The sequence below is a fragment of the Zalophus californianus genome, chromosome 2 (genome assembly GCF_009762305.2).
Source record: "Zalophus californianus isolate mZalCal1 chromosome 2, mZalCal1.pri.v2, whole genome shotgun sequence".
NCBI lineage: Eukaryota > Metazoa > Chordata > Mammalia > Carnivora > Otariidae > Zalophus > Zalophus californianus.
This window is the reverse complement of record NC_045596.1, coordinates 89,973,577-90,000,896: the sequence shown is the minus strand read 5'-3', so window position 1 is coordinate 90,000,896 and position 27,320 is coordinate 89,973,577. Positions and strand designations below refer to the sequence as shown.

The following is a 27,320-nucleotide window of genomic DNA, read 5'->3' as shown; positions in this document are numbered from 1 at the left end:
TTGGAGAGAGACGTGTATGTTGCATTAACCATCTTAAGGAAATCAAGTTAGTTTTCTCAATTATAGTGCCAGTTTTCAAATAAGTCCATTTTTCTGAATAAGAACATTCACACTGGTGTTCCAAATAAATTCTAATAAAATAGTCATTTACTGGGCACCTGACCTGCTGACCATTATATTATGCAGCTAGACATAGAAAGGAATTGGACACACTCTCACAATGCCCAGAAATGACCTCAAATAATCATTCAGTCTCTCAGTCTTACATACCCTTGCAAGGCAAGAAGGCAACAAACACTAAGTGAGGCTCCAAGCTCCAATAACTGCTCCCGGCAACTCTAGAGGAAAACTGGAAACAAAGTATCTTTCCTTGAGTTTGCTTTGTAACAAAAGACTGGACAACCACTTTTCTTATTATTCCAGTGATTCCCTGCATACTGTCCCGTTTTTAAGGAAAGCTCCTATTTTTTCTTAATTATGCAGGAAAAGATTGACATGAAATAAGATTACTGAAATACTGTTGGGTATTATCCAAAAATGGCCATTCTGAACCATCACACACAAGAAATATGTGTGTTTATATTTGCACGTGCATACCTAGCCAACCTGCTCTAGCCCTGAAGTGATTATTGGTACTTTCAAAGAGACATTAGTGTGTTACACCTAGAAAGAATGAAGAAAATATTAGATCATGAGTGGAGTCTCTCAAGTAAATGCCTAAAAAGGACTGAATTTATAAGACAGAACATACCTTAAATATGTTTTATCCTGGCTCTCTCCCTGTCAATATATCCACATGTACATCACTGCTTTTTAATTATTCCCATGACTTATCAAGAAAAAGCATGAGGGAGCTTTCTGGTGTGATGAAAATGTTCCTATATCTTTACATTGGTAGAAGATTACATAGGTCTATGCGTGGTCAAAAGTAGAAAGTAGGCACACAGGACGTACTTCATTGTATCTAAATTTTATCTAAAAACACAAAAAATATTGGTCTCTAGTAAGGTTTGCTTTTTGCAGTGGCACAGAAAAGAGATTCTACAATTATTATTTTCTGTATATTCTACATACTGAAATAATGCAGACAGGTCCCTCACTGATAGAGATGTAACCTTCAGTGTTGGGTTGGAATTTGCAGGAATCATATGAACTCATGGTATATATGTGTATGTTACATAAAATATATAGTGTTATAAAATACACAAAAATAATATTTTATATATATATATTTTAATTTTCTTATGTTTGTTTCTTACTAGCTTGGTTTTCTGAGATAGTGCTACAACTGGTACCCAGGAACACGCGTAGCCACAAGATCTTGGTTTTTAAATACCATCATCCACTAAAAGAAACTTGGGCTCTTTGGAGGAAAAAGCTAATTCTTACGTTAGGGCAAGAAAAATACAAAATTAGCCCTGGAACATCTTGCTGCACCACAAAGGAAGTATTCAAAGAATGATAGGAAGACATCAAAATAATGCAAAGGTCAGACTGAACTCCCACTGGCCAAGTTTGAGCATGATAAGAAATTATAACCCATTTATTAAAATCAGAATCTGTACGTTCCTACTGATATCGGCACTTTGAACTTAAGATTTTGGAACTGCAGATAAAGGGATTGTGCGTTTGTACCGAAAAGAGTGTGGACCATATTAGATAAACTCCATCTAATTGCACAGTTTCCTATCAGCTATTTTCTTTCATATTAGTATGAAAGAAGGAGCAACAACACAAGCAATGTGAAGTAAACAGGGACTACGCAAGAAGAAGATAGTAAAACCTCAAGTTAATATCTTCAGAGATAAGACATTACATCCAGAAAGAACAGGATGTCTTTTTAAGGGAGGAAATTCAGCAAATAAGAGTTCTTAGAAAATACAGAATTCAACAACAGAAAAGGAAAACCTCAAAATAACACTTAGAAGATCAAGAAAATCTCCTAGAAAGTAGAAACAAAAGACCAAGAAATGGAAACTGAAAAAAGATTAGAAAAGTGGAGGATCGATCCAATATTTAAGTGAACAGAAGTTCTGAAAAGTTCAATTACAGAGAGGAATGGAGGAAAGAATGGAGGAAATCATCAATTAAACAAAACAATTTCCAGAGCTAAAGGACACACGTTTTCTGATCAAGAGGGCCTACTAAGTAGCCAGGACAATGAGGGAAGACATAGCCACAGGCCCACCCTTATGAAATCTCTGAACAGCAAGTTTCCTCACAGTGCAAAGAAAAGGCCCTATGTAAGCTTCCAAAACTAAAAAAAATGGTTTCATACTCAGGACCGAGAATCAGAATGGCACTGGACTTAACACCGGAAGGTGAAATAGAACGGAGCAATGCCTCCAAAATTCCAAGGAAAACACTCTCCACATCTAGAGTTCAATACTCAGCCAACCCAATCAAGATGTGCTCTATACCTGATTGAGTGAGGATCCAACACCAAAGAATGGGGTGGGGGGGCTGGAGATCAAACGTGGCAGCTGAGCAAACAGACCAGGAGGGCAGAGGCTCCAGGAAAGAGTTTCTCAAAAAGAAACCACTGAAAGGATGGCAAAGGAGTTTCGCTGCAGTGAGATTTACACAACTGAAGGGAAGTCCCAGATTGAAATACTGAGTGATACAAAGAAAATTAAGTGCAAATGTGTGTGCGTGCGCACACTTGTATGTGGACCAACAATTCTACACTAAGGGCAAGAGTGACCTTGTACAGAAAAGAAGTAATCACAGTTTTCTACCTGGCTCCCCTGTGAAGAGCACCCATGTGGTCACAAGGTACCCCTGAATGCTGAGCTAAGATTACAGCTTTAGAGAGAGAATGGAGAGACAACAAGGTACAGGGCAGCAGTAAGGAGAGCTAAATCCTCATTTTCCCAGAGGTCAATGGAAAATGCCTAAAACAAATATCAAGTGACAGTAATAAGGCCTATCTTTCAGAGCGACAAAGGGCAACAAAACCTATCAGCTAAAAGAGTCGTGAGTGCTCGCTGGTAGGTAGTGATGAAAGCCTGCTTTTCATAGCAACTTGTATAACTATCTGACTCAATGTATGCACATATGAATCTACTAAAAAAATTCAATTTTAAAAACTGGGCTTTTTCTCTACTCTTTTTATAAGACCTTTCTAATGAAAAAGCCACTCTATTTTTAAAGTCCATAAAACATGGAAATTGCATTATAGTTTTCACTGTTCTAATCAAACAATATTTTAAAACTGGTATAGAAAGGACTTAAACTATAAAGAAACAAAAGCAATAGGAAGTCAATTATGGGCAACAATTGTAGGCACCCTGCTGTTCATAAAACACTTTCAAAGGTACCCTTATTTTTATATATCTCTAAAGTCTTTTTATGGTTAAAGAAACTGAGGATCCAAGGGTTACTCTTAGAACTCAGAGAAAAAAGGCTTGTGGTATTATTCTTAGCCTAATCCTAACAGCCTTCCAATAGAAAATCTTTTAAGACTATGCACTTCTCACAAAATAACAAAAACAGAACAGGATGGGCGCCTGGGTGGCTCAGATGGTTGGGCGTCTGCCTTTGGCTCAGGTCATGATCCCAGGGTCCTGGGATCAAGTCCCGCATCGGGCTCCCTGCTGGGGGGGGGGGGGGGCTTCTCCCTCTGCCTCTCTCTCTCTGTCTCTTATGAATAAATAAAATCTTAAAAAACAAAAACAGAACAGGAAATGGATCTGAATTAGTCTTAACTGAGGGGTACTTCTAATTAAAGAAAAAAAGAAACAGTGTAAGGAGGAGTCTACCACCACATAAATTGGTGGGATCTGCATGAACAAGAGGGAAGAAACCCAAGACCTTCCCAAAGGTCTCATCTAAGCTATGATGAGGCAGTTCTGAGTAAGGGCCATGACCACAAAGAAAGAAACGGGATTCCTGCAAGGTCAGGCAGATGGACAAAATCAGTCCGGTGCCAGGAGCTATGCCAGGCCCTGGGGATACAAAAGGGACATAATCTCTCCCCTCATAAACCTTAATGATCAGCAGAACTAAAAGAAAGAAAAACACCATCAGAAGGAGCAGATTTCAGTACGCAGCCATTAAAGCTCACTCAGAAATTCATCTGAGCAGCAGCAGGGAAAAAATTTAATACGACAGTCTGTATCTATGTCTCCGTTTGCATCCCAGAACAGGAGATGGTGACGAAAATGAAGGTTTCTGTAGACTAGAACTCTGCCCCCAATACCTAAAAACTTAGGGGCTTTCTCTACATCTTTAAACTAAAGCAGATGGGGTGAGAGCAGAGGTAGCCTGCACAGGACCTGTGTCTGCAGAGAGGGAAAGCCTTCCGGAAGCTGTCAGCGTGCCCTGGGTTAGTGCGAGCCGCGCATCTCTCTGCACAGACCCGCCGTGCAAGTTATTTCCAGAGCAGAGGGAAGCACCAGCATGTAGACAAGGAGCAAGATGAAGGAGTCACGCGGGCCCTACCCCGCCTTCTGACGAAGAGTCACACCAGGAGGATGTTAATTTGTTGGGCCAGGCAGGGCCTTCACCTTGAGGCAAAAGAAGTAACTAAGAATCTTTTGTACTTTAGGCTCCACCTTCCAAAGAAACTGATGAGGGCATCAGCAGCTGTCCTTTGGAGGACTGTCAGGAGAATGCCAACCTGGTTGGGGGGGGGAGGCGCACCTGGGTGGCTCAGTCATTAAGTGGCTGCCTTCGGCTCAGATCATGGTCCCAGGGTGCTGGGATTGAGCCCCGCATTGGGCTCCCTGCTCAGGGGGAAGCCTGCTTCTCCCTCTACCCATCGCTTCTCCCTCTGCCTGCCACTCCCCCTGCTTGGGCACGCGGGCACGCCCTCCCTCCCTCCCTCTCTCCCCACCCCTTGAATGAATGAATGAATGCATGCCGACATGACTACACAAAAATAACCTCAAAAAGCACAATGCATGGGGCACCTGGGTGGCTCAGACGGTTAAGCGTCTGCCTTCGGCTCAGGTCGTAATCCCGGGGTCCTGGGATTGAGCCCTGCATCGGGCTCTCTGCTCAGCGGGGAGCCTGCTTCTCCCTCTCCCCCTGCTTGTGCTCTCTCTCAAATAAAAAAATCTTAAAAAAAAAAAAAAAAGCAAACCATTCCCTTTAGAGGAGACTGGCTCTTAAATCCTGGGAACCTCACTAGGGCGCTTACTCTAAATGTTTGTACACCCTTCTGCCTTTTCACCTGAACACTGCTATTATCAGTGGTTGTCAAAGTGTGTTCCAAGCAATGTGCAGAGGTGCCCCACAGACCTGGTGGGGATGGCCAAAGGCGGACTAGATAGACCAGAGCCAGGCACGCCACACCATTTCCCTCAGGCGTGCATTATATCTGGTTTATATTTTGGGTTTCACCCAAACACAGCCCTTAAAAAGAAGATTCCACTACCTACATGTGAAAGTCTTTTCATTCTAAGTTGTTTATACCATGCTGGATTCCTGATGGTTTAGTGCAGTAGGCACAGATAAAATAGGGGAGCAAATACATTGGTAACAAGAAAATTCTAAAAGCAAACGAATTAATAGAGCAATTTTAAAATGCAACTTTAATAAGTCACTTTCTAAAAAGAACAAATTTAAAAGGGCATGTCTTCAACCAACCAGAATATCAAATGTGAAATTGCAAGGAAGAAAAGTATCTGAATCAAGAGGGTCTTCTAATTTAGTATCTTTCCTGGATTATCTGAACCCAGTTCAGAGGACCATCTTTTAGAAAACATAAATTCGCTCAAGGGTTTAAAAAAATGTAACTAAGAACGTCAAGCATACAATGCTACGGCTGCATTATGGAATATTATGCAACTATTAAAAATTGTTTATTAAGAGTTTTACTAATATACTAATAACTGCACAAATCTTTTAAAAAACTGATTACTTTGGTATATTAGTTTAACATGAAATTTACCAATATTTTCATTTATACCTCATAGTCAAGATTACATTCTCATGTATTTTCTTCTAATACTTCCAAAGTTTTTCATATTGACCCTTTCAAGTCTTATGAAATTTTGTGAATATATGAAGTACAAATTTACATTTCTTTATTTTTACAAATAGATAATCAATTACCCCAAAATCATTGACCAAGTAATCTACTGTTTCCTTAGTAGTCTGAAATGCCACTTTTATAATATACTAAATTCTCATCAATAGTCTGTTTCTCTATTTATTCTTCTATTCCCTGATCCATTTAGATATTCCTGAACCAATACAACACTGTCTTAATTATGACAGTCTTAGATGACATCTGTTAGGACAAGTCCCTTTCTTGTTTTTTTTAAATTCTGACTATTCTTTTCCAAATGAATTTCAAAAATAGTTTATCAGATTCCATGAAAAATTAACCAAAATGTCTGTGCAATATGATTTATCATTCTTTATATTGCATTCAATTCCCCATCATCAACAATTTATAAAACAGGTGTTAGAAAAGCTAAGGGGAGCCCGGCTGGCTAAGTCGGTAGAGAATGCGATTTTTTTTTTTAAGATTTTATTTATTTATTTGTCAGAGAGAGAGAGAGGGAAAGAGAGTGAGAGCACCAGTAGGGGGAGCGGCAGGCAGAGGGAGAAGCAGGCTCCCTGCTGAGCCCAAGGAACCAGATGCAGGACTTGATCCCACGACCCTGGGACCATGACCTCAGCCAAAGGCAGACGCTTAACCGACTGAGCCACTGAGGCGTCCCAGAGCATGTGATTCTTGATCTCGGGGCTCTAAGTTCAAGCCCCCTGGTAGGCACAGAGATTACTTAAAAATTTTTTTAAATAAAATAAATTTTTAAAAAAATAAATAAGGGCCGCCTGGGTGGCTCCATCATTAGGCGTCTGCCTTCGGCTCAGGTCACGGTCCCAGGCTCCTGGGATCAAGCCCCACGTAGGGCTCCCTGCTCAGCGGGAAGCCTGCTTCTCCCTCTCCCACTCCCCCTGCTTGTGTTCCCTCTCTCTGTGTCTCTGTCAAATAAATAAAATCAAGAAAGAAAGAAAGGAAGAAAGAGAAAGAAAGAGAGAGAGAGAGAGAGAAAGAAAGGAAGGAAGGAAGGAAGGAAGGAAGGAAGGAAGGAAGGAAGGAAGGAAGGAAGGAAGGAAGGAAAGAAAGAAAGAAAGAAAGAAAGAAAGAAAGAAAGAAAGAAAGAAAGAAAGAAAGAAAGAAAGAAAGAAAGAAAGAGAAAGAAAGAAAAGCTGAGAACTGATGGGATGGGCTATGGAAAGCTATCAATAGTGAGGCATAAAACATGGCCCTTGTAACTTCTGTGAGGCATGACAAGAAAAAAGGTCAGGCTGACTTAGCACTTACTAGTAGCAGAAAGGCCTCAGTTTGCCAGGAGAGGAATTTTTGTTAGTATCGAACTAAGAAATGTAACCCTTCATAAGGGATAAAAAAAATAGACACAATCTTCAATAGAGGGTGGCGGGAGATAAAACAAAATTTTCTTTCACTGGCCATTTCCAATATTCAAACCCTGCTAAAAGTGGACGATTGCAGCATCGGAGTGCAAACCTCAAAAACTCAAAAGAAAACATGTCAGTTTAGCTGACAGAGAAAAACACAACTGAATTCAGCGACTCAAACACCAAACTCCTCGCTGCAGACATACCCAGTTTCTTGGGCAGCCCAAGGCAACAGAATGAGTTGCCTGGCGATTTGCAGCACCACAGCAGAATGAGAAACAGGTCTACTGGCTACAACATTTCACCTCACTTTGATGTGCCATCCTTTAGCATGAATATTTTTAAAAGATGAGAAATAGAGGATATATTTTAAAGATGTATTCTTGCCCATTCAGCCACAACCCTACCTTATCTTTCCGCTAGGACGTTTTGGTAAACAGACCATCACAAAATTGTGATTTGCCTTCTACAAGTGGAAAGGTGAAAGTTTCTGCTAAACTCAGTAGTTTTTAAAAACTAACGCCTTAAATGACAAAAGAACCTTTTGAGATCTGTCCCTTAGATAGTGATGTAACTCTTTAAAGTTTCTGTATTTTAGACCACATTATGGCCACAAAGCACATAGATTTAGCTTCTAATTATGTCAAATCTACCAACCAAAATAGCAAACAAGCTTTCATTTGTACTGGCTTAATTTTTTCAGTACAATAAAGGCAGCAAAATTACTATTTGTAACATTTGAAAAAAGAACTAAATATTTAATTCATTTTTACAAAGCCTCCAGCATAGACTGATATCTGCTATTTTTATATGAGCTCATTTCTTAGAAAAAGTTAAGATTATGATCTCAGTAATTATGCAACACTTAGAACATAGCTTTATATATTAGTCATTTATCACTGTTTCCTGTTAAAATCTGTAACTTTTTTTTTTTAAGATTTTATTTATTTGACAGAGAGAGAGAGAGCCAGAGAGCACAAGTGGAGGGAATAGCAGAGTGAGAGGGAGAAGCAGGCTCCTTGCTGGGCAGAGAGCCCAACATGGGGCTTGAACCCAGGACCACCCAAGCCAAAGGCAGACGCTTAACCATCTGAGCCACCCAGGCGACCCTGTAACTATCTTTTAAGAGAATACTCTCATTGCCCATAAACTTTCATTTCAAGCTTGTTACAAAAGTAATTTTCAAATCTTGTTATGTTCCTTTACAGGAATTTGGTTATTTCTTCTGTCCTCTAACTGCTATTTTCAGCCAGACTTCATGTTTGAATCAATCTCTGAAGAAACTCAAAGCTGACTGTAATACAAATCTCCTCTATGTGGCAGTGGTCAGGATTTTTGCACTGACCCTTAGCTGCCCTCACGTGTATTTAAAAGTCAGCTTCCCTTCCTAGATATATTTTTTAAAGATTTTATTTATTTATTTATTTGGCAGAGAGAGAGACACCGAGAGAGGGAACACAAGCAGGGGGAGTGGGTGAGGGAGAAGCAAGCTTCCCGTGGAGCAGGGAGCCCCATGCGGTGCTTGATCCCAGGACCCTGGGATCATGACCTGAGCCGAAGGCAGACACTTAACAAGTGAGCCACCCAGGCACCCTCTTTGAAACTTTTTTTTTTAATTTTATTTATTTGACACACAGAGAGAGACAGCCAGAGACGGAACACAAGCAGGGGGAGTGGGTGAGGGAGAAGCAGGCTTCCCGCGGAGCAGGGAGCCCCATGCGGGGCTTGATCCCAGGACCCGGGGATCATGACCTGAGCCGAAGGCAGAAGCTTAATGACTGAGCCACTCAGGCGCCCCTAGATGCAACACCCTTAAGCAAGGACAAAGTCTGCACAACTGTACATGGTGGTCCCACTTTGCTTTAAATGTGGGGTTTAACTAGAGTCCCTACAACTAAAATATGCTAGAGGGAAAAAAAAACAGAAATCAACCCCACCAGAACAATGCATTTCAAAGTATGGAGTTATCACACAAGGTCCCAGACTTCAGAGAACATGCAGTCTAACCGAACAAGTACAAATGCTCTCTATCATCAACTTCAATAAAAACAATGGAAGGAAGGGTCAAGTGGCATCCTACCAAAGAAAGTGAAGATCTGTGAAAAGGGAACAGAGCTTGTCAAGGAATACTGGAAGCGGACGCTGAGGGGCCAGATCTGCATATGCAAATGAGGGAAACTGGGATATGAAAATCAGGGGAGCTTCAAACAATAAGCCGCTTTTTCTTGCTACTTGTCCTGTTCATTTTTACCATCCAGAAAGAGAACTCCCTCTTTAGGATTAATCATGGGTTTGCCCAAGTCTATCTTACTATTTTTGTGCTTCAAAAGAAAGAAGAAAACTAGGGCACTGCAAGAGTTGGTTAAAAGTATGGGGTTCGGGCCACCTGGGTGGCTCAGTCGGTTAAGCATCTGCCTTCAGCTGAGATCATGATCCCGGGATCCTGGGGTCGTCTGGGCTCCTTGCTCAGTGGGGAGTCTGCTTCCCCCTCTCCCTCTGCTTCAGCCCCTTCCCCAAAACGTGCTCTTTAAGAAAAAAAAAAAAAGTATGGGGTTCATCATCAGAGGACCTGGATTTAAGTCCTCACTCCCCCACCAACTAATTATGTGAATAATTTACTTAACTTTTCTGGGCCTTAGTGTTCCTATTTATAAAAGAGTATTACCCACATGACAAGGCTAGAGAGAGATTACACGAGATCGCATGTACAGAAAGTAATTTTTAAACTTTTAGGTAGTAAGTTATTCTTAGTGACTTCATCAAATTTTCATACATCTACCATCTTCAGATTTCAAGAACTATATTACTAAGTATTATTTTATGATCACTTAAGGGAATAACTTTAAAATTTAAGACACTGGACTATTTTCAGGGCACCTGGGTGGCTCAGTGGGTTAAGCATTTGCCTTGGGCTCAGGTCATGATCCCAGGGTCCCAGAATCAAGCCCCACATTGGGAGTCCCAAAACTGAGCCCGGCATTGGGCTCCCTGCTCAGCGGGGTGTCTGCTTCTCCCTCTCCCGCTGCCTGTCCCCCTTGCTTGCGTGTGCTCACAACCCCCCTCTGTCAAATAAATCTTAAAAAAAAAAAAAAGGCACTGGACTATTTCTGGTTGTGGGGGGGGGTGGATAGATTTTAAGCGACAGGAGACAGCTATATACAAATTTAACTCTGATTTTGCTATAATCTTGCTACAAAATAGGATGCGGACCCAAACTGTCTTTTGAAGTTCCTTGCCCAATATTCTTGGACTGTGTGAACTCAGTACACCTGACCACTGAGTTTGAACAATTAATGTCTCTTTTAATTAACTGATGTTAAGTTCCTCTTTTGAAGGCCAACTGCTTCTTTTGGAGGGAATAAAAAAGTTTCACTGGAACTTTACTCAGCGGTTTACTTGGAAACCTTTTAAAAAAGGTTTTGGAAAACTTTACACTTTTTCACCATAAACAAATTTCCATATGAAACTGGTACAACTGGGTCAACTCTGTGGTATACTTCAAAGTTTAATCTCACAGCTCTTATGAGATTCAAGTATCCATTTCAAACTACAAAACAATCATATTTCAGCAGTGTTGGAAGCTCTTCAACTGAGTCAGCATAATCAGACTCTGAAAAGATAGTCTTATAACTTTTTTTCTTTTTCAAAAGTGAGAGAGAACTTCCCTCAACAATAAAGCAGAGCGGCTGCTGGGGGCGCAGGCCTGAGATGCCACAGGCCAGGTCTGAGCCTCAGCTGCTGCCTCAAGTGATGAGTAAACAAGGGGGCAACGTGGGCACCCATCTCCCAGGACGCTGGTGAGGGGGCTAAATGAGATGGTGAGGAACGAGCTGGCGCCAGTGTCTAGCACAGGCCATGGATTAGCTATCATCATGCATGTTATCAACCAAACAAAAGGAGCGGGGACTCCACAATAGTAGCTGGCAAAAAAAAAAAAAAAAGAGAGAGAGAGAAAACATTACCTAGAGGCTGGACTTGGAAAAACATCGGCCTCTTCATTAAAAATGATTTACTAAAGCACCTCAAGTCTTCACCTGGACCAGGAAGACAGAATTCTGCAATTCCAGTTTCAATGAATGTTAATGTTCAAAGGAACAATAAGGAAATAATTTGAGTGACTATCTGGCTGGGTCCTTCAACGAAGGGGGTCCCTACTCCCTTCAAGGCGGTCTTGGGTCCTCCTTCCCCGACACCCCCCTCCACTAGCCCAGGCTTACTGCACCATCTCTGGCAGTTCCCCTGCACCCACACCCCAGTGCATAGTCCTTTGTGTAGAAATGCTCTTCTGATTATCCTTATCTGACTGAGCCATCTGTTTCCTGTTGGGATTCTGAATTATACAATCACTTTATACTCTGACTAGTCGTCCAGAAAGAGTTCTCACATCAGGACATGCTTTACACGTTGAGTATTGTTTTTCTCTGCCAATTTCACAGGTTAAAAAAAGAGAGAGAGAAAATGTATCCATTACCCCGTTGTTTTCATATTCATTTATCAGTGATGCTTACAATTTTTCATGTTTATTAGGCATTTTTAACTTCCTTTTCTGAAAATCACTTATGCCCTTTACCCATTTCTCTACTGAGATCTTAGTGGGTTTTTTATTATTTTTATTTTTTTTTTTTTAAGATTTTATTTATTTATTTGAGAGAGAGAGAATGAGAGATAAAGAGCAAGAGAGGGAAGAAGCAGACTCCCTGCTGAGCAGGGAGCCCGATGCGGGACTCGATCCCGGGACTCCAGGATCATGACCTGAGCCAAAGGCAGTCGCTCAACCAACTGAGCCACCCAGACGCCCTGTTATTTTTTTTAAAGATTTTATTTATTCATTTGAGAGAGACACGGTATAAGCAAGGGTAGAAGCAGAGGGCAAAGGAGAAGCAGACTCCTTGCTGAGTGGGGAGCCCAATGTGGGGCTCTATCCCAGGACCTGGAGGTCATGACCTGAGCCGAAGGCAGACGCTTAACCATTTGAGCCACTCAGACGCCCCTCTTAGTGGGTTTTTTAAAATAAGTTTGGGGGCGCCTGGGTGGCTCAGTCGTTGGGCATCTGCCTTCAGCTCGGGTCATGATCCCAGAGTCCTGGGATCGAGCCCCGCATCGGGCTCCCTGCTCCGCAGGAAGCCTGCTTCTCCCTCTCCCACTCCCCCTGCTTGTGTTCCTGCTCTTGCTCTCTCTCTCTCTGTCAAATAAATAAATAAAATCTAAAAAAAACAAGTCTGAATGATCTTCATGTATGTATGTGCTATCTGGATGAAAGGAACAAACATCTACTTGACTTAGCTTAATTGAGGATGGAATTTACTCTAAGGGCAAAGGGGTATCTCTCAAGAGCCTCAATGGAAGGATTTAATTACACCTTGGGAATGGACCAGAGACTGGAGTGTCATACTGAGGTTGGTGAGTCCTCTTGACCGTATTTTATTTCTCCTTTTCTCTACATGTCAGCATTGTTCTGCTTTATCACTACAAAATGATTTTCACCGTTTCCTAGTCCCCAAGGTAGAAAATGATCATTACCGACCAGCTCCAAGTGAACAACCCACTATTGAAAAGAGCAGCCAACAGGGATGGCAACCTTAAACCCCATTCCAAATTCCTGGGTCAGGTGACCAGTTAAATGCAAGTCACGTCCTACTAAGATGGCCAACTGTGCTGTAAGCTTGTATTTAAGAGCAGGGAAGACACCTGAGAAAGATGACTAGCAGAGACCACGAAGATGTTTTCTAAAGTTTCAAAACCAGTAACATTACTATGCTAAAATTGTTTTAATGCTCACTGTTGTGCCTATGAAAAACGTTTTCTAATGCCTAATAGTTTTAAATAAGCAGAATTATAAATGCAGTATTAAGATATTTCATCCTAATTCAGTTCCAAAGGTAAAGTCAAGTTATGTAATTTCTCTCCGACAGGTCAGACTTGGATGATTTCATACAATTGCAAGCATAACAACAACTGTTGATTACAATGCTTAGTCACTGGCACAAATTCAGACTTTACTAATTAAATGTGGCACAGTCCTTCCTAAATGGAATAAACTAAATAAATGAAACTGCCTGGATTCATTACAAAGTGAATTTCATATACAAAGAAAGAGCTATAACCTGTTAGCAGAAGATCTGGGCTTAAGCTCAGACTGATGCAGTTACAAGTACCACACCGGGTGGGTGACTTCCAGGCAAGAACCCACAGCAAACATACCAAACCCAAACCTCTACAGAAAGAATACTACTATATAAAGGGCCAAAACACAAACCACCACAACTAAATAGTCATTACACTCTAACAATCCAAAGGTTTTTCTTGGTAGAGAAGGCAGACAGTAAGGAGTGGACAACAATAGATACTGACTAATTTTTAGCCAAGTTTATCAATCTCCAGACTCAAGCAGTTTCTGACTTTGGGACAGATATCAAAGACTGCAGACCTAAGGGACCCCCAGAACATTAGCAATGAAAGGAACCTTACAGGTCACCTCAGCTGACCTCCCATTTTGACCTTGACCTGAACCAGATCCCAACTAACTCTTCTCAAGCCTACTTTTTGGCTTCTCAATCATCCACCCCTTATCTTCCTACTTGCTCACTCTAATGTCCTCAAGCACTTTTTTGGGGGGTGGGGGGCTGTCTTATCTGTTCCTCTGTGGGTTGGACTGTGTATTGCTGGAACAGTCAAGGGCTGCTTCCTTGATTTCTGATCTATACTATAAGCACAGTATCGTATCCAAAATTACCACCCCTTTAACCAGTGTCCCAGCCATGGTCTGGCCTCTTGTCTCCCATTGCACCTTAGCTTTGCCAGGTTGGCTATGCCCATGACAGCAGCTGTCCCTTTCAAGTACTGCACAGGTGTTGCCTCATCCCACCTGGGATGGTTATCAACTTACTTCCAGCAGGCTCCAAATTCAACCTTTTTGACTTCTCTGTGAAAATGGATCTGGGCCCTTTAAATAGTTTCTGTCTGCTGGCGGGCACTAAAGTTTTGTCAGTAGGGGGCACTAGAGAGACACTGGAGGAGGAAAAGAGGCTCTGCTTCCTAGCTCTGGTCAGCTGTGTTCATTGAGCAGGCTCCAGCAGTCCTTCTCTGGCGTCTGCCCGAGTTCTTCTAGTAACTTAAAAGTCCTGTGCTTTAAGAAGCAGTCCATACATGCGTGAACAGCCAGAATAGATACAAACAGTTTCTTAAACAGAGCTGAGCTCTGCTTACCTACTAGTCTGCCCAATCTCAGGTGATTTTCCTCATTCTGAAGCAACAAAGGATAACAACTTTCTTTCACAAGAAACCTTCTTATATATTTGAAAACAAAGATTTACTTCTTCTTTGCTTTCTTTTCACCAGATTAAGAATATCCAGCCCTTTTAATCATCTTCTATAGAAATCCCCAACATCTTAATCCTCCTCTGGAGGTATCTCCCTCCCCACCAGCTTGTCAGTGTCCCTTCTGACGTACTGACTCAGAGACAAACCATAATGCCCTGATGCAGGATGCAGCAGGATCATTCATGTTGTAACAGTACCGGGCTAAGGCACAGGTGCCATTAATATTATAATATGTTCAGATCAGTGATAACAGTATTACGTATTTCCAATTATATGTGTTTCTACATAATACATATTGTATACTTTAGCCCTTTGGACAACTGTTTCATTAAAGCCTTATTAATGTCTCATGGACAATTAAATACAGTGTCCAAGCTCAAGACATGCATAAGGATCTATGGTAATCTAGTCATTTCATGATCTAAAACAATAATTATACTGAAGTACATGAAAAGCAAATGGGAAAGGAAAACATTTCTTATATCTCAAAGCTAATCAAAGTAATGCATTCAAGACTGATCAACAGTGGGAGCACCTGGCTGGCTCAGTCAGAAGGGCATGGGACTCTTGATCTCAGGGCCAGCTATGAGGAGTTTGAGCCCCACGTGGGGTGTAGAGATTACTGAAATAAGTAACACTTAAAAAAACAAACCAAAAAACCCAGATGATCAACAATGATATCCAAGCCTGACAAATTAAAATTAAAAAGCCAGCGTATAAGCCAAAGAAAGGCAATTAAGTAAATAATGTGGTAAGGAGGCATTATAAAAGGTCATATTAATAAAACTCTTTCTGAATATACCCTGAATTACAATGGATTATTCTCAATATGTTATATACTAAGCTATATTTCATTCTAAAACACAGCATTTTTCAACAGTCATAAGTAATTAAGATTGCCCTTTAAAAAACTTTTTCCCTTTTTTAGACCATATTTCTAACAGGCTAGCCTAAAAAATGCAATTAAATTCATATACTAGATATGCATGGTACTTTTATAATTTTTATCTATTAATCATCACAATTCCTCTAAACGAAGTCCTTCCCTAAAACCATACTGTCAGTACTCTCTAGTTTTTTTTCCCTCCTTATCAAGTGTCATTGCATAAACTTGAATTCTGGCTTCAGCTCCTAACTGAATCATCAGAACTTACTTCTCTCCCTAGACTTAGAGTGTACAAGTGAGACTACACCCTTTCCTATTAAGCTACGGCCCCAAGGACATATAACGAACCTAACAAGCTGTCAAATGTTCCTGTTCTAGCCCAAATTAAAAATGCTGCATTTCCATCATTTCCTTTTTAAGTTTTCCAGAAAGAAATAAAGCTTCCCTATAAATATCTATTGCTGAGGAACACATATAACCAAGCTCAATAGAGCCTTGGAAATTCAGTGCCCACAAAATGCAAAACTCTCCTGTTTCTGGCCAAGGGGCCTGCAGCAGAAACAGCTAGATGTCCATGGAAATCCATCTCCCTCCTTCCACACTAATCAAGTTTTAGCTGGAATGTGGCTCCCTGCCAGGACTACATCTCTCAGCCCCCTTGTAGCTAAAAGTGGCCATCTGACATAGTCAATGAAATATTCAATGGAATGTGAGCATGGGTGTTATGTGATATCACCAACCTCGCACATTAACACCCTGCAAGTACAAAAGCAAAACAAAACAGTCCTACAGTCCACAGGTTGACGAGGACAGAGAAAATGGTCAGCTTAGGGTCCCTGAATGACCGTGTGGAGCAGAGCTAGTGCTACAAAATTCACCTCAGAACCACTGCCTAGAGAGGAAAAACTTAGCTTAAAAACTGTGTTTAATTACTGTTGGGTCTTTTGTGTCAGCAAAAGCTGAACCTTGTAGCTTATTCTAACCAACAGAGATAATATTCATTTAGAAAATGATTTGAGAAAGGAAAAACAGTACATACACATGGACTGTAAATTCTAATGGTGGATTCAGATTAAAGGTAAATGGTACCCCTGGTTTAATGATAATTCCAAAGAGAAACAAACCCTTTGGAATAAATGCGTGTGCCAATGCACTGCTTCTCGAACATTCCTTACTCAAGTCTTCACTTCTTCACCCATCATGTTACTTCTCCCACAGAATTAGAACTCACCACAGGACTGATTGTTCCCCTGCCTTCAGACAGCAACTCATCATCTTAGTCCCAGTCTTTCCATTCTCTTCTTTCTCTCGAGCCTGCCAGGCACTGTGGCCTCGTGATTAGGTAGAACCCTAATCTACTGAAATCTGCTGAACACCTATACGTCTTCACATTCTTCCTTTTGTTCTTCCCATTGTTCTAGTTCCTGTTCTTCCAGCTCCATGTACAGTAACCATGACTTCATGATTGGTCCTTAGTTCTGTGCTCACTTACCTCGTCCCACTATACACACACTGGATTGCCAGACCCAGATTCATCTTCTAGCACAGCATCTCTATTACTACTGCCCAAAGTCCTGGTATACTGTCTACAGGCCAGGAGGTGGCAAACTATGACCTACGGGCCGAATCTGACCTCTTGCCATTTTTTAAAATAAAGTTTATTGGAAAACAGTCACACCTATTCATTTATATATTGTCTGTAACTGCTTTCCCATTACAATGCCAGAGCTGAGTTAGTGGTGACACGGACAATAGGATGCAAAGCCCAGATCACTATCTGGACCTCAACATAAAACGTTGATCAAGGGGCGCCTGGGTGGCTCAGTCGGTTAGGCATCTGCCTTAGGCCCAGGTCATGATCTCAGAATCCTGGGATCGAGCCTGCTTCTCCGTCTCCCTCTGATGCTCCCCCTGCTTGTGCTCTCTCTCTCAAATAAAATCTTTAAAAAAATAACATAATTTTAAAAAAGATAATCAACATGTGGTATAGACCAGCATCATTTCTCATAAAGACAATGGCAACTATCTTATTCATTTAGCACCACAAGCACTGGCAGAATAAGAAACACAAACATACATACGCCCAAAGATGTAAAATATTTGCTACCTCCCTTAATCAGCCCCTAAGCTCTGCAAGACCAATAGATGGTAATCTTACTCATGGCAACTCCACGCTCCAAAGTAGAGTATGCCCCACTTCTGGAATAGCAATAAAAAGGTGGTTACAGGAAAGGACCTGCAAGTTTCCTAACATCAAAAATTATATTCTTTTCTTTGGGGTTTATTTTCCAAAGGGTTAATCTTATACTTTGCCGGGGTGCCTGGGTGGCTCAGTCATTGGGCGTCTGCCTTCGGCTCGGGTCGTGATCCCAGGGTCCTGGGATGGAGTCCCGCGTCGGGCTCCCTGCTCCGCAGGAGGCCTGCTTCTCCCTCTCCCATTCCCCCTGCTTGTGTTCCCTCTCTCGCTGTGTCTCTCTCTGTCAAATGGGTGGATAAAACCTTTAAAAAAAAAACTTATACTTTGCCCAGGAGCTACATCTTACAAATAAACATTTTTATCATTGATTTTTAAATATTCTAAATTATTTAAGTTTTAATGATTGAGCTTTTAGTACTAACACTAATAATTTTGGCAATCCCAAAACCTCACTTTATAAGTCTAAAACTAGTATGATCTAACACTTTAAGAATCCCATTTAGGAAAGCCCTTGTCTATGGAGACAAGTGCTACCTTCCTCACACATAAACAACCGTCCTAAATTAACACCACACTTTAAGAACAGCCAAGACAATTACTGAAAAAGAATTAACAAGTGCTGACGAGGAGGTAAGGAAAAGGGAACTCTTGTGCACGGCAGACAGGAATGTAAATTGGTGCAGCCCCTATGGAAAATAGTATGGAGAGTCCTCAAAAAAATTAAAAACAGGATTATCACATGATTCAGAAATTCCATTTCTGGGTATTTATCTGAAGAAAACAAAACCACTAACTTCAAAAGATATATGCAGCCCCATGTCCACTGCAACATTATTTACAATAGCCAAGATATGGAAACAAACCACGTAAGTGTACATTGATAGATGAATAAAGAAAATGTGGTGTACACACGCAATGGAGTATTATCCAGCCATAAAAAAGAATGAAATCTTGCCATCTGCAGTAACATGGGTGGACCTTGAGGACATTATGCTAAGTGAAATAGTGTCTGCTCTCGGAGAAAGACAAATATCAAGTGATGTCACTCATATGTGGAATCTAAAAAAGAAAAAAACAAAAAACAAAACAAAAAAAACCCCAACAAGTTCATAGATACAGAGAACAGATTGGTGGTTGCCAGAGATGGGGGACAGGTGAAATGGGTGAAGATGGTCAAAAGATACAGACTTCCAGTTATAAAAATACATGTCACGGGGATGTAACGCACAAGATGCAACACATAGCATGGCGACTCTGGTTAATAGCACTGTAGTGCGTATTTGAAAGTTGCTAAGAGACTAAATCTTAAAAGATCTCATCACAAGAAAAAACTTCTGTAACTATGTATGGTGACAGATGTTAACTACACTTATCGTGGTGACTGTTTTACAAAACATATACAAATATCAAATCACTTATGTTGTATGCCTGAAATGAATCTAACATTGTAGGTCATATACCTCAATAAAAGAAAAAAAAACAGCCAAGAAAACGCACATCCTTACACACCAGGCTGCACTTAATTTATGCTTCATTAGGTTATGTTAATCATATCCTTTAAAATTCCTGATTTGAAAGCATATCTGAAATAAAACTAACCAAGATATAAGACTACTGCTTCCTTTGAACAGAAAATACAATACATAAAGATTATTTTGATTAACTTTTAAAAAAATCTTCAATTATTCAAGGTTCATATCACAAAAAGTAGGGAAGAATGCTTCATGTGTTCCCAGCTGGATGAAGTGGAGAAGAGGAAACTGAGAAGGTAAGACCTGGAGAAAGTACACCATTAAGGAGCTCTATGTAATATTTAGTTCTCGGTCATCCGTCCACTCACCCTCTACCCGACAAGCATGTATTATGCACCTACTGTGGCAGGGCCGAGGCCATCAGAGGTGAGGAGAAAGAGTTCTGACCACAAAGTCCTGAGAGAATCCAGGTGGGAAAACCATATGAGCACAACGAGAACACATGGCGGGATGCTGTAAGTGTCGTGGGAGAGGAAAAAAGAACGTGGTTAATTCTGCTGGCACAGACCTGTGGACCTCAGCAAAATGGGGATCCGTGCAGTGGGTGGGTGGGTACTGGAACTCAGCCCTGGGGGGAAGTGCAGAATTCAGGAGAGTGAAGGAAGGGTGATTTGGGGGTATGTGTGCGTCAATGCTACCCAGGGAACATCACAGACACAATTACGGGACACGGAAGGCACGGAGTAGAAAGTAGGACAGAAGGGATGAGGCCACTGGATTTCTGGATCAACTGTAGCTTATGTTTTTTGGGGTTTTTTTTTTTAGATTTTATTTATTTGACAGAGAGAAACACAGCGAGAGAGGAAACACAAGCAGGGGGAGTGGGAGAGGGAGAAGCAGGCTTCCCGCGGAGCAGGGAGCCTGACGCGGGGCTCGATCCCAGGACCCTGGGATCATGACCTGAGCCGAAGGCAGATGCTTAACGACTGAGCCACCCAGGCGCCCCTGTAGCTTAAGTTTTAAAGCTTTCTTACCTTGGTTTCATGAATAACCAACCCATAAAAGGATAATTTACAAGGTCAAAAGAAACCATACTTTCTCTTAAAAAGTGGAAATTGCTTTATTATATATTATCTGAAACATTCTCAAAGCAGACTTGCAGAAATGAGTCATCAGACTGTAAAATGTCATCACAAATATCCCCTAGCAAGGGCTTAGAGAGCCAATGCTACGTTGATCTGTTTGCAGACATTGTCTAAAACAATGTTTTTTCAGGTTTGTGGTCACAATACCATCAGCCTCTCTAATAAAAATGTACACTTATATTCCAGCTGCATTACTGGTGCAAAGAGCAGTTATTCATCAAACACCTTTTAAAATCCTCTCTTCAAATAACCTATTCAGCCTACTGGGGAAACTCATATCAAAAACAAACAAAATATTTAACAAGAGAGAGCCACACATGAATACGCACACACGCACAGTCAGAAAAACAAGGATTTGTCAAAAAGAGTAACTTCTTCCTTCCTCCAACCAGATTCAGGACAATTTATTTACCGTTATGCCTAAGAGGTTAAAAATAAGCTAATTCATCAAGTCCCAGAAATGTGATTTAAGCAATGGTTCATTATAAAAGCATTCCTACAACAAAATAATTGAGAGTTCCCAGTGGAATTAAATATAGTGGGATTACCACTCGTGTTCACAGCAGCTATAAACCAAACCATCTCTCCATCTAGTAAGTATCAAAAGACCCTCAGGTACAACACCTACTTGTGGGATGACCCTTTCCGATCAGGAAGACTTTTTCCTACCTAAAGTTGCCACAATAAAGCTTTGCGCACCTATCCATTTCTTGATAGGAGGTTTAATGTTTCATGTCACTTCTTGTTTCTGCTCACAGGCTATAAACATTTCAACTCCGGCTCCATCCCTTGTTACTCTTTTCATGGCTCCCTATTTCTTGCCTTGAAACCTACTGAGAAATTCTCTTCAGTAAACTTTGTTTATAGTGTAGTTTTCATACATCATTTCTCACCAGTATTGTGAATCCTGAATAGAAATCTATCCCCGGGATGCCTGGGTGGCTCAGTCGGTTAAGCATCTGCCTTCAGCTCAGGTCATGATCCCAGGGTCCTGGGATCAAGCCCCACATTGGGCTCCTTGCTCAGCGGAGAGTCTGCTTCTCCCTCCCCCACTTGTGCACACACTTGCACTCTCTCTCTCTCTCACACAAATTAAAAAAAAAAAATCTTTAAAAAAAATAAAAAAGAAATCTCATTATCCCCCAAAAGAGCTGTCAAACAAAAGCCTGGACTGCAATGTCTCTATTCCCTTTATAATGAAGATACATCTAAGATAAAAATCATGTACAATCAAGTAATACCATTTATGAGTTAATGGAATAGGAAACTCTGAGAATAAAGAGATTTAGAGGCACTGGTAGTTGACCCAAACTAGATTTTAAGTCAGGTGAGGACAGGGGAGGTCGCAAGGAAGTAAGAATTGGGACAGGTGAGGGTAGTAAGAAGGAAAAAGGGTGGCGAGTAAACAAGTTCAGCACCCCACTTAAGAGAACCATACATGTCAATTACATCTCAATTAAAAAGAGCAAGAGAACCACAGCATCAAAATTAGACTCTTACAGTAGCTGAATTCAATACAATCAATATTTATTGAGCACTTCCTATGCACAAAGCCCCTAGGAGACTGTGAAGACAGACGCTGGTTTGCCACACTTCCGCAATTAACTACTTAGAACATATTTGTTCAAACATCAAGGGCTGATTTTTTTAAATTTCTTAAAACCTTATTTATGCGGGGTGCCTGGGTGGCTCAGTTGATTAAGCATCCGCCTTCAGCTCAAGTCATGATGGGATCTAGTCCCAAGTCAGGCTCTCCTTGCTCAGCGGGGGAGTCTGCTTCTCCCTCTGTGTCCCCCCCCACCAATTTGTGCGCTCTCACTCTCGTGCGCACTCTCTCTCAGATAAACTCTTAAAAAAAAGTTATTTATGCACATTTTCCCATTAAAGGACAATTTCAGAAAAAATGGGTGAGGATGTGAATGGAGGGAAAAAAAATGAAGGTAGAGACGATGAAACCATGAATATGGTAAACACATAAAATGCTTTTCATTTCACATTTGTTAGAAGGTGGGTTGAAAATCGGACTCTAGGCTTTCTGGCAGCCAGTGCACAGGGAGAATAGCACTGGCTACACACTCATTTCACTGCTGGTACAATAAACCCAGCATCTGAGCAGGAGAAACCAGCGACTTGAATACTAAGACTAGACAGCAATTTCTTCTGGGGGTCCTCTTAACCTTTTAACTGACTACATGTTTCATAGGGCTGTTTTTTTTAAAGGTATGCTAATGTGGGAAATTCAGTAAAAACGTTTGGGTGAGGGATTCCATGCAGTCTGAACTCAGATGTATGCGGCTCAGAGAACAGAAAGCTGATATTTATTTTTAAAAAGACAGGAAAATTCATACTGTGGTAAATTAAATGGGATTTTTTTAAAAAGAAGATGCTTTGGGGCACCTGGGTGGCTCAGTTGTTAAGCATCTGCCTTCGGCTCAGGTCATGACCCCAGGGTCCTGGGATCAAGCCCCACATCAGGCTCCCTGCTCTGCAGGAAGCCTGCTTCTCCCTCTCCCACTCCCCCTGCTTGTGTTCCCTCTCTCGCTGTCTCTCTCTCTCTCTGTCAAATAAATAAATAAAATCTTTAAAAGAAAAAGAAGATGCTTCTAGAATACGGCTGAGGTAACACTATTTACTATCTATTGGTTTATAGCCTACAGGTTAGCTCAAGATGTCTATTATATAATGGTTTCAGGGTTCTAATGCTAGATACTCTTGAATAAGCAACATTTCACAGATGAAAACACTGCTGATGACAGAATGATCAGAGCGAGACTTCATACTGACATGCTTACCCGATCAAATAAATTTCAATTACTCTTCAAAGGGAAAAGTTACTAGGACCACAAGGTAGAGCTGCTACTCTAGTGACTGCCTAAGATCACACAGAGGATTGTTCAACCATTAAGACAACCATTCTGACACTGACAGTATTTCATTCAATACTCTCCTTACATCCCCTGGTAAAATCACAAAATGGCAATTTTCAAGATGGAAAGGGCTTTGGGGACCAATGAGACAAGTCTCTTTGTTTTGAAAAGGGAGTACAACAGGCCCAAACAGACCGAAAGACTTGGGGCTAAGTTGAGAGAGCTCTGCGGTGGCAAGGCCACCACGAGTGCCAACCGCCTACCACCACCTCAATTAGCTGCTCATTTCTATTCTATGACCTAAACACATTTAGTTTATAGAGCAATCAGATCAACCAATATTTGCCTTGGGTTTTCTACCTTAGTTTCACAGGGACCTCATTCCACAAGTATTTATCTGCCAAGACACAAAATTATGTTCTAGCTTAGAGTTTGCCATAAAACAGCACTAATAGTGTTTGTTAAATCGCAATAAATAGTAAAATCTAAAAAAAAAACTGAGCACTAATACTAATACCTAAGCACTGGGAAGATAGTAATGTTTAACAAACTGGTCTAGAATGACCTTGCCCCAATGTCTTCTATAACTTAAGTACAAACTCCAAGGTACAACTAAACACCCTCCTCAGGAGAGCGCTCTGAAACCAGTATTACAGAGTACAGTGCCCTAGTTACAAACACAAGAGGCAGAATGGGAGTCAAGTGTCAAATGGGATTGACCTACATTCAAAAGGCAAAAGCAATTTCTAAATTAACATCTGGTGGTGGAATGGAAACATGTATTGCTATACTGCTTTGTTTCCAGATGTTTAAAAAAAAAAAAAGCATACCCAAACTTCTCTGCAAAGTACACTTGATTTTTTTAAGTTTTAAACACAGCTTATGTAGAGACTCAAATGCTGTCCTGGGGGCCTGAAATCTTACCAGGGAGGTTTTCAAACTAAGCAGCAGAAAACCCAAGTTAAGAAAGGCACAATTAGGTAAGGGCTTTCTGTTTAGAGATAATTCACCAGGTGCCATCATCACTCAAAGCTGCGTCCTGCAGAACAGAAAGACCAGCAGGAGCCATGGATTGCCCTGACAACCGCTCAGCCTCAGCCAGTGTGCTGCTGACAAGCAGAGATGCTGACACTGGATCGTGACCATAGACACCGGGCCATGCCTTGGCTAAAGGTAACACGACATGCTCTTGCTCGCTTATGCTTCAGATTAAATGCGTTCTTTAAAAAACAATTCTGGTATACAAAGTGTATCCATGTTGACAAACTTTTTCCCACCCAAAAAATACTGACAGACTTACCTACCATATGAAGGATGAGAATTGTCTATTTTCCAAAATTACCAAATCCTCCTATAAATTAGAGCACACTCATACTTTCAGAAAAGGTCAAATATAATTGGGAATGCTTACTTGAGCTACTATCAATGACAAGTCCTTGCAAGCTAAGATTTTATGAGCTGTGGGGTTGCAAATGTCACTTTTGTTGTGTTTTTCCTGTTTTCATGGATGCTAGGGGTCTGAATGTGGCAAAAATATATAAAATACTTGTCTTTAGCCATAGGACTTTTCATATCACATGGGGAGACCACAAAACAGACTTTGAGTGAAAAATGTCCCCACGGCCAGTTAATAGAATTTGTAGAAAATGGTTTAGTAGTCCTAACTAAAACTCCTAAGTGGCCAGGATATTTGTCAGTTTCTTTATGGTATGATTTCAAAGAGGCGAACTATAAAGAAGCCAACTCACAGGCTTGTCCTTCTTCTTTCAGGGGTCTTTTATGAAGTAAGATGATGGAAGCATTTCCACTTCTAAAGTTCAGTAAATTGACTTAATAGGATGGACAGTCAAAACTTAAAACAAATATCTGCAAATTAGAAACAAGCCAATGTAAGGCTTAAGATGATTACCTAGAGGCGAAGTACTAACGAGTGTTCCCCTATGATTAAGCCTAATAAGCCCCACTGTATCATTTTCTTTTTTTTAAAGGGCATCCACATTCCTGCTGGGGCATGCAGTGGCACCAGGTGGGAATAGCATCTGGTGGGAAATATGGAGAAAGGGGCTTAGAGATGATAATTTGGGAAAGGGCAGCCAGCTCTGTAACAATTCTACTCCAGATGTTAAATGGACTTAATAGAAAACAAAATTAATCATTTATGTTTAAATGGTGGTATAGTGAAGGGGGCTCCTTGTGTTGGGCTTGTTTCACTGTTTAGTATATTTTTGACCGAGAAGTACAACACTTTCTAATAAAGTACAATTTCATAAAGTGGAAGCCCCTCTCTCCAATTTACTGCTAAGTATCATTTTAAGGAGTTTGCCCCTTTTCCTTGGTGTTAGTAACAAAATGCCCTTCCTCATTCTCTCTCAAACACTCGGGGAGAGAATTTTAAATATGTATTTAAATATTTCCTCCAGCATTCAAAACTGTGAAGCCCTGAAATAGCTGGAGAAAAAAAAAAAACACAGGAAGTGAAAGTGACAAGATAATGGCATGGCTTTTGTTTTTCTTGCAAACTGCGGAGCGAAACGTATTTTTCTCTTTAACAATCTGAAACTAATCTAATGGGGGGAGGGAGGCTGAGAATTAAAACTCAGAAACAACGCGCTCCCCAACCACACGCACCTGGAAGGCTCTTTTTTTTTTAAAGACTTTATTTATTTATTTGAGACAGAGAGAATGAGAGAGAGCACGAGAGGGAAGAGGGTCAGAGGGAGAAGCAGACTCCCTGCTGAGCAGGGAGCCCGATGTGGGACTCGATCCCCGGACTCCAGGATCATGACCTGAGCCGAAGGCAGTCGCTTAACCAACTGAGCCACCCAGGTGCCCCCTGGAAGGCTCTTTTTAATGGGCTGTCTTTCCTCATCAGGCTCAGTTAGGGCTCCTGTCGGGCTCCATCCCAATCCGAGTTGCACGCAGCATTTTCCCCTCTGTCTTTTCTAGTGTACATCTACTCTCTTCTCTTTCCTCCCAGCAACGGTTCTACCCAGGCCACAATACAACTGTGTCAGGCCCGCTGTTACTCACCGACACACACTCATGATTCACCCGTGTCTCATAACAAAACGCGAGTTTTTCTTCCCCCTTTAGAAGGGAGGGGCTGGTGGTTTTCAGACTGGAGATTTCACTTCCCTACGACAGTGCACACTCGGGGCAGTCACTGTGCTCCATCGTTTCCTGAGCCCCTCTCCCCACCCATGACCGAGCCGACGGCAAAGGGACTCTGAAAACTTCCTCCGGAGCGCGTTTTGGCCGCGGAGAAACTGCCTCCCGGAGAGATTCTGCTGCTCCCTGAGGCGCCTCCCCGTGGTCCCCGCACCCCAACTTGACGGAGGTGATGCTCCTCCTCGCCGCCCCAGCCTCGCCTTCCCTCGGCCGCTGGGCGTGACTGCGCCTGCAGACCTGGGAACCCACGTCTGCGGCCCGGGCGCCCACTTGTCGGGGTCTTCCCGCGCGCAGCCGGAGGGCCAGCAAAACGCGGTGAACTTGCCAGCCGCTCGGCTTTCGCTCCCGCTCAAGTTTCCCTACGCAAACTTTTCCAGCCGCCCCCCGGCCCCCGGAGCCGGGCTCTGTCTCACCTGAGGCATCGGCGTTCGCGGCCGCGGACGCGCTCGGCCCCGGGGTCCGGGGATCGGCAGCAACCGCGGGCGCCGCGTGCAGGCGCCCCTCAGAAGCATTATCCTGCCCAGACGCGGGCTCCCGCACAAGTCAGCCAGCCAGCGCCCCGAGGCTAGCAGTGCGCGCTCTCAATGCGTGCAGCCCGGCCCGCGCCTCCCGCCAGCCCCCGCCTCCCCGCGCCGCGCCGCGCCGCGCCGCCGGGCGGGGGGAGGGCTAAGGGGAGGGTGTGTCCCGCTTCCAGAGGCTCTGTGTAAGCGCCCGGCGCCAAACTGTTTTCTCTCCTCCGACGGAAAAAAGAGGAAAAAGGGGCGGGGCGCTAGTGAACCGCCCTCCCCCATCTTAGATTTCGACGGGCAGCGCGAATGCGTGGCGTACACCTCTTTTTCCCGTGGAAGCCCCTTCTGGAATAAACGAGAGTTTGCGATCACACCTTGG

The 27,320-nt window shown here is 42.1% G+C and overlaps 1 protein-coding gene across 1 annotated transcript in view; it reads right to left on the bottom strand.

Annotated features, from left to right (window-relative positions):
* The window catches only part of MCUB (mitochondrial calcium uniporter dominant negative subunit beta), a 93,298-nt gene extending 66,201 nt beyond the window's left edge, over positions 1 to 27,097 (bottom strand). Inside the window, exon 1 of the mRNA XM_027598948.1 lies at positions 26,846 to 27,097. Coding sequence (XP_027454749.1) covers positions 26,846 to 26,944 — 99 coding nt within the window. The 5' untranslated portion in view covers positions 26,945 to 27,097. The remainder of the gene's footprint in view (positions 1 to 26,845) is intronic.
* Between the last annotated feature and the right edge of the window lie 223 nt (positions 27,098 to 27,320).